Source organism: Papaver somniferum, chromosome 1 (genome assembly GCF_003573695.1).
Source record: "Papaver somniferum cultivar HN1 chromosome 1, ASM357369v1, whole genome shotgun sequence".
Taxonomy (NCBI): Eukaryota; Viridiplantae; Streptophyta; class Magnoliopsida; order Ranunculales; family Papaveraceae; genus Papaver; species Papaver somniferum.
This window is the reverse complement of record NC_039358.1, coordinates 110,419,718-110,427,458: the sequence shown is the minus strand read 5'-3', so window position 1 is coordinate 110,427,458 and position 7,741 is coordinate 110,419,718. Positions and strand designations below refer to the sequence as shown.

At 37.0% G+C, this 7,741-nt stretch overlaps 1 protein-coding gene across 5 annotated transcripts; it reads left to right on the top strand.

Moving 5' to 3' along the window:
* Window positions 1–2,601: 2,601 nt before the first annotated feature.
* LOC113296379 (GATA transcription factor 9-like) lies at window positions 2,602–7,741 on the top strand. 5 transcript variants are annotated; one of them, XM_026544709.1, is made up of 11 exons: window positions 2,602–3,007; window positions 4,270–4,350; window positions 4,534–4,714; window positions 4,873–5,115; window positions 5,434–5,601; window positions 5,686–5,808; window positions 5,893–5,976; window positions 6,384–6,473; window positions 6,622–6,680; window positions 7,010–7,163; window positions 7,251–7,741. In XM_026544709.1, exons 4-11 carry the CDS (start codon window positions 4,894–4,896, stop codon window positions 7,356–7,358), a joined length of 1,008 nt encoding a protein of 335 aa, XP_026400494.1. In that variant the 5' UTR covers window positions 2,602–3,007; window positions 4,270–4,350; window positions 4,534–4,714; window positions 4,873–4,893; the 3' UTR covers window positions 7,359–7,741. The 5 variants fall into 5 exon arrangements, with proteins under 5 accessions (XP_026400494.1, XP_026400487.1, XP_026400500.1 ...); XM_026544702.1 differs by having other exon boundaries at window positions 4,534–4,719; XM_026544715.1 differs by lacking the exon at window positions 4,270–4,350 and having other exon boundaries at window positions 4,534–4,719.

The window sequence follows — 7,741 nt, the reverse complement described above, 5'->3', positions numbered from 1 at the left end:
GAGAATGTGCAGAGAAGAATTATTCACGGGATTTCTTGTGTTTGCGTATGGCTGAGATGATCTGGGAGAGTTATAACTATTGTTTGATGCGTATAAAGTCTAAAAAAGGGAAGAATCAGAGCTGGAAACGCGTGGAGAAAGAAAATATCTCAAAATATTATGTCTTCACTGCCCGAGTAAAGAAGAATTATTTGGAGTTATTTTGAGGGATTTCAGCGTGCATGTGAGTATATAAAGGCTCCTTGGGTCGACTACCAGGGGTGTCGAGAGTTGGGAGAAGATAGGAGAGCGCAGGAAGCAGAAATCACGAGTTGAGTTTCTGCTGCTGCTGCCACTGATGAAGGCCAAGAACACGAAGAACGGACTTGCATAGACAGTCTTTCTCCAACAGTGTTTACGACGCAGAGCAGTGGGTCGTAGTGTGGGTCGTAGTTTGGGTATTGCAACAGCATAACATTTGTATCGTTCTTCTTGTAACAATTGAACAACGCCTTTGCAACGGTTATTTCTGTTGCAATTTTTCTGTTCAATTGTTTTACTCCCTTTAATCAATTTTTGAGCTTTATACATGTATTTTGAGATTATGATTAATATGAGGAGCTAAACCCCAACACTGGGGCGACGGAGGAAGCCTTAATTCATCCATGTGGTAATTTTATTTAATTCTTTATTTACTTTTTGCACCAATTTTAATTGAATTAAGATTTTAATTAATTATTTGTGATTTCATTTGATGGTTTATGCTTAGTCCTAGGGATTTTTGATATGCCATGCTTAAGAAATACAAGTAATATTTTATAAAATCTATTTTGGCAAAGAATAGAATTAATATTCATTTTGTTTTGAATTATAATTGCCTAGAATTAATTTCTGAACCATTTAAGAAATGAATTTGGCCGAATCCTAAGCCCCAGTTTCTCGCACCAGTGTTAATATTTTTTGTATATATTTTTATTTTTAAATCTTTACAAGTCCGAGCAACGAACTTTTACTACCACTTTCAAAACTATAACAGTGGTCTGATCCAATTTGCATATCTGATCCAGCCCATCCTTTTTTCCACGGGTGAGTTTCCGACCTGTACATCAACAAAAGGGATCTTGGATGCAAGTGTAATTGGTAGGATCCAACGGATTTTGGATTGGAAGCGGATATTGTCCTAAAATACATTGGGCCCCCGCTCTCGTTACATAAAGGTTCTTCATAAAATTTTGTGTAAAATATGGGGATAATGTAGTATTTATTTTTATATATAATATACTACGTATTTATTTCTTCAACATTTACCTTATCAAACTTTCGAGGGCCAGAACTCGAGAGACATCCAGAAAGCAGGTAATAACTGCACTTTGGAATATTGATTTGTGGTGTTACTATTGTGGTTATGAATTTTAGTATTTGTGGATTTAATATTTTGTTGTTGGTCGGGTTAACTTTGTGTTACTTCTTGAGAATTCAAGTTAGTTTTGTTGGTTTTGTCTCTCTATTTAAAATATTAATTACAAAATAAATGCATTGGATCATCCACACCCAACCCCTTCATCCGCGTTTTCATCGGATGCAAATCTGTTGGTGTTGGATTGGATGCGGATACCAAACTTAAAATTTGTCATGTATTGAATGGATGTGGATGATGAGAAAAACGGTCCACTCTGGACCATACTCACTCCTAATTCCAAATGCGGAACATCAAATCTAATGGTTTCAAAGGAAAAATTTTAGCGCCACTCCGCAACCAGAATTTGAACAAGCACGTCCATCATTGTCTCTGTAGTGTATGAGCTGATGACGTCACACCTTGGTAACCGGACGGTGATGGAGGTGCTTGTTCAAACTTTGAAGTAAGCAGTACATGATTATTATTGTTTTCGCTTTCTAAATAGAGCAATTCAACATTTTTTCCAAACCATGTTTCAAGGGAGCTTCAAATCCAAGTGAAAGCGGTAATCCAGTTCACACACAGTATGAATCGAAATAATGTTGGATCTGGCCGCAAAACATCACCTGACGCTTACCATGTAACTATAATCGTTGATATGTGTTAAATCCAACGCACTAAGAGAAAACGTTAATCCAACCGACACTCGATGCAAATCCGATTGACGTCTACACATAACCGGTGATCTGATGTATATCCAATGCTTTAAGAGGAAACGGGAATCCAAGTGACACTCAACATTACTTTGATTGACAGTCAACATAAAGTTCTAGAAATGATGCTCAATGCTATTTTGCTTTGGGAATGATATGTTGAGCGAGCCATATTCCCGACTTTTGATCCCGCGTGTAATACAGGATGGGTCCCACATATCCTTTACCTATGCAGATGTTGAGAGCCTTGATCTCATCCGTTCATTTCCCAATCGAGACGTTTTGTAGGATTAGGCGTCGATAAGTGTAGCAGCGCCCATTTTGCTTAGCACTATGAAGTTTCCACCGTTAGAGGACATAAAAAGAGAAAAAGAAGGGAAAAAGAAAAACTAAATCTGTACTCCCATGACCTATTCCGATGGGCGAGCTGATGTGAAACTTTATAAAATAATCACGACGTACACACATGTCGTAGTCAAGAGACAAATCTAGAATCCAACTTGTGAATTGAAATTCGAAACCATAGCCTGCCAGACTTTAGTTCGTCGCAAAGACTAATTTTGAAAATCAGTCCAGAAACGGAGTTATTATTGGAAGGATATATCGGCTGTTAATGGGCATCTCATTTAGCCGTTTCCGTAAAATAAGGCAGTAAATAAAGACAGATGGCATTCCATCGGGTGGAATATCGGGTCTACCTAAGGAAAGATGAACCAATTCTATCTCTATGTAAGTACATATATGACCTCTCTCTGTATTATGTTCTCCACCGTCACTCTCTTTTCACGAGATAACCTAGAAGGTGAAGAAGACGATAACCTAGAAGGTGAAGGGGAAGGATCCGAAGAGCATACAAACTGTGTGGTCCGGAAATCAAAACCCCCTTTTCTTCCCGGCCAATATTCGGCTATTTCAGGTGAAAACCAAATCTAGGGTTTGTTCTTGATTTTTCCTCTCCTTTCCCGTTTCTTTAGGTTTTGTTACCATTCATGCTGTATCATTGAAGCTTGATGACGATGATGATGAGAATATTTGTTTGAGACTGGAAGGAGATTTTTTAATACCTAATTGTGAAACCATCATATTTGGATCTAAAAGTGAAAATGGATTTAGAATCAAACAGTTGTAGCGTAGTTTTCGGAGAAAATTTACATGATATAAGATGAGAAAATTAACTTTATGCAATAGTGAGCAGTATTGATATTTAATTGTATTTTTCATTTTAGATCTGAACAAAAAGAAACTAAAAGTTGGATGGATTTTTTTTGGAAGTTTTGAGATTGTTAGGCTCTTCCTGTTATAAGATCCATGGAAAGTACAATTAAAAATGCTTTTTGTAATTATTTTTTTCTCTTTTATATCATGCAAATTTTTTCCGAATGCAAGCACTTAGATCTGAAAATCATGATGTTTTCATGAATAATTTTATTTACATAAAGCATATCTAGTATGTTCCCCGTAGTATGTATTTCATCTTCATCGTAAATCATTATGTATTAGTATTCTAGCATTACATCATGTTAAAATGTTTTAAAAATGGATAAAAAGATGCTTCTTTTTTGCGTTGATATCGGTTGTATACATCATGTGGTGACTAAGTGGTCCAAAAACTTAATCGTTTCAGATCTTTTAGTTATCTCATAATAAAGATATATTCTTTGCCTTAGAAGATTTCAAGGTATAGAATGGCGTAGGTGATTTAAGGTAAAGATGAAATACATGGTGCGGAGAACTTCCTGGACTATGCTCGATAATGCTTTTGAGCATGTAGGTGTATAATAGTATCCCTCATTTTCAGTAAAATGTTGAAGTACTAGTTTGGGAATGAACTTTTTGATCAAATGCTTGTTTCCTGTCAATCCCTTTCTTCTGAATTTGAATAGTAGTTTGTGATTCTAAGTTGTTATGTAAGTCTTTTGTTTGCATCTTTACTCCATTTTAGTCTGGGAAAATCTGAAAATCCAAGGCATCTATTGGTTGGGGATATGTGTATGACCGACCTTAATTATGGCTTTAGAGGCAGTTGTCATATCATGAGTTTAAATTTTTTGTATAAGTTGTGGTTGCCGACTCGTTGAATTTAGTATGTGTTGATTGTCAAAAGACTAGGTCTGCAGATGACAGATTCCAACTTTGTGTGGTGTATAGTACAATAAGATGGTTATCCTGGTTGTGCAGGTAGTTATTGGTGCAAAAGTTGTAAGCTGATGATATCTTTAAGTTTTGAGTTTGGAACTCGTACTCGTGTGTTCTTACTAGGTAATACAATCATATAATGAGAATTTTGCTGTGTATGATGCAGATGTTTGAATAGCTGTATTAAGTCATCAAAATATAGCCTCCTTGTATGAGGCAAGTGTTGTAACTGATTTGCTAGATCAATCATAACAGACTGTGTCTTCCCTTTTATTAGTAACTGTCAAGTTTTTTTTATCTGAACAGGGTTCCCATCTCTCTCTGATGACAGTGGCCAAGATGCTACTGTAGTTGGGTGGGTGAATAGGAGAGTAAAACTCTCGGAACACCTACTGCCTTCCTGTTATATTGATTGCACGAATGTATATTTACAAGGAAACAGCGAAGAGATAGAAAACTAGAAAAGCAATAACTCTCACTCAACAGGGTCAGGTCATAACGATTGTAATTGATATGCTAATCAGCTGAATTGTGTTGAATGGATTTGTCTGTGTTACTCTGTCTACATCTTTGTTACTAGATTTCTATATTTTGAATTTCATTTCCAATGTGACTATGCTGACAAATATTGATTGTCACATGCAGTGCTAGCAATACTCCTTGGTGATGTCAGAAGCTTCACTTGCTGAATCGAAATCTGCGGAATATTACATTTCTGAAGTTCAACGTATTTACCGCCAAAATGATTGTAGCCATGTTTCAGTTGTTGAAGAACTTGGTGCATTTTTTTCCGATAGCTTTAGGCCTGGTCTTTCACACATCTCTTTGAAAAATTTGAAGACATGTCTCAAGCAAGGTGTCACTGACCTAAGCAAGGAAGTTGATCAGGTAATTTTTACTCTTTATTGGCCTAAAATTCTTCCATGATGACACAAAACAGAGAATTTAGAAATGTTAAGAGTTTGACTCTTAGAAACGGACTTGATTTTTGACCTGCCATTGTGTTTTTTTTCTTGATGGTTATCCAACTCTTTGACGAGGCACGTGTTGTGGGTTTTTTTGTATTAGAAATCCATTCAAATGCACACAGGTGCACGCGCCCACAACAAAGACTCACACAAATAAACAAAGGGATTCCCTTAAACAATTTGATTGTGAAGAATATAGATAGTTAAGTTCTGGTGATTAATCATTTTCTGAATGCAGATGGTGGAGCCTGTTTTAGGTATGCACAGGATAACATCGTCCTTAAAAGACAAGGAACGTGGGATTGTCAGCTCACTTCCATCTAAGAAGCAAAGATCATCCTCTTCTTCCACTTCAATAAGTACGCCTACACGTAGTGATTCCATTGGCCCCCAATCTTCTGCGCAGGTTCGCACTTTTTACTTGTGCTCTGATTTAGCTCCCATTAAGTGTGAATTTGCTGTGATTGCTTATCTTCTTTTCTGGTAGCAGGGATCAGGTTCAGACACAGTTGTCTCCGATGAAAGTGGCCGCAAGGGTGGGAAGGGAAAAAGATGTAGTAATTGCAGCTCACCAACGACACCTCAATGGAGAGTTGGACCCAGTGGGGCTAAGGTGATCAGCCAAACCCTTTTGTCACTTTCAATGCCCCAGTTGGCAGTTTGATTTATATCATCTGAGAAGGTTTATTTGTTTCAGACTTTGTGTAACGCTTGTGGGATCAGATACAAAAAACAGAAAGCTGCGTCAGATGCTGAAGGTGCTGAGGACGACACAGAAACTGTAAGCTCATATACCCAGCGGTATGTCTGTTGCAGCATTTGTTTGGAAGAGTTGCATTATGTGGAGAGAAAGCATGTTAATTTCCAAAAAAGATAAAAAAATATTGGGTTACAAGTACATTAACAGTAAAAATGCAACCACCCAATTGAAATTTTACCCATGGTATTCTTGACGTGTTAGTGGTTATTCTTCAAGTTTGTAAGAAGTTTCTGTGTGTGTGTGTGTTTTGAAAGATCAGAAGTTTATTACTCAGCAGGAATAAAACAACGGTAACAATCTGTTGGATTAATCTGCGATAGAACTTGCCTAATTCATATTTGCTCTTTGGGGTTTATCTATGTCGTCCATCTCTGGAGCTATACTGTATATTAAACTACTCATGGTCATGGGTCTTACATGTTTCCCAGGTGAATGATTATTTACTTACTCTTCTGGAGGATGGTGGAATGCAAGCTAAGGCAGCATTGTATAAACATAATGATGAATTAGCTAAACAGGTAAAAAAAATTTATCTTGAGTAGTTTGTTGTGAAGATTATTATTCCATTGAATGTATCCCTTCATGGTTATGGTCCTTATGGATCCTTGCGATACTTTAGAATAAGAGCTGTAGCCTACCTGAAGTTAAGTGTTTCTCTTTTTTCAGCTAGAACACATGGAGCAGAAGCTCGAAGAACTTCTTGATATCGTAGTTTCCAAGTGCAGGTTTGTTCATGAAACCCAGAATAAAAATAGAGATTTTCCGGGGATTTGTTGTAATTCTCGTCAATTAGTAACTTTCTAGTTGAGTGATTTTGGCAATGCTAATTAGAACTTTCATTTTTCTAATAAAACATGTGTCTCTATCCATTTGCCTTAGTTAGCCTGAACTTAGAATTAGTAAACATCATTTGTGTGACAAGAAAAACATAATGAGCTTTCCAGTTTGGTACTAATTTGTTGCATGTCAGAACTTCATTTGTGAAATCTGCCCCCTTGCTCTTGTGTTGTTTTGATTACAGATACTAATATTTTATATTCAATTGAATTTGCAGACAAATGAACATTGCCGAGAAGCAACAACTTCGGAATCTGATTCAGACTCTGTCCCCAAAAAATCTAGATCGAGTTGTACAAATTATCAAACGTAGAAAGCTACCAAAAGGTGGACAAACGTTCTACGAGCTGAACATTGATCTGGATAAGGAGGTAACATATGAAAAGGACAGAATGAGTACTCACTAGGTCATTTTCTTGCCGCTATATGTTAACTGGTTGCGTGGTTTGTTTATGAAGGATAATGGAACACTTTGGAGATTGTACTATTACGTGCGAGCAGCTGAAAATGCTAAACGGCTTTCACTAGCGGAACTGCAGCAAGGAAAGGTCGTGGTGATAAACTAAGATAATGATGGAAGTAAGTGAAGTATTTTGAGTCACTTAGTGTGTGGGTCGCTTTCTAACTTGTCCAGTGTCCAACATAGATTAGCCGAAATAGGGGGAATTCAAGAGTCAATAGTCACTGCCCAAAATTTTGGTCAATTGGGAAAAAAGCAATTTCAGGTAATTTTGTATATTTGGCTCCTGACGGTGAAAAATGCAATTGCCCAATCTTTTGTTTTCATTGGGTACGAGCAGTCCAGTCCATTGGAGTGCTATTTGCCCAATCTTTTGTTCAATTGGGCAAATGCCAATATGAGGTAACTTTTAATGTTGGGCTCTTGACAGGGTAGGAAAAATTGTAAATGGAAAAAAAAATAAATACACGTGTTGGAAAATTTGTTTCC

What these genes read in the sequence shown, in the direction of transcription:
- LOC113296379 (XM_026544715.1), top strand. Translation starts at nt 4,894, where the DNA reads ATGTCAGAAGCTTCACTTGCTGAATCGAAATCTGCGGAATATTACATT. An exon ending in TAAGCAAGGAAGTTGATCAG is followed by an intron (nt 5,116 to 5,433) that starts GTAATTTTTACT and finishes TTCTGAATGCAG; the next exon opens with ATGGTGGAGCCTGTTTTAGG. An exon ending in GCCCCCAATCTTCTGCGCAG is followed by an intron (nt 5,602 to 5,685) that starts GTTCGCACTTTT and finishes TTCTGGTAGCAG; the next exon opens with GGATCAGGTTCAGACACAGT.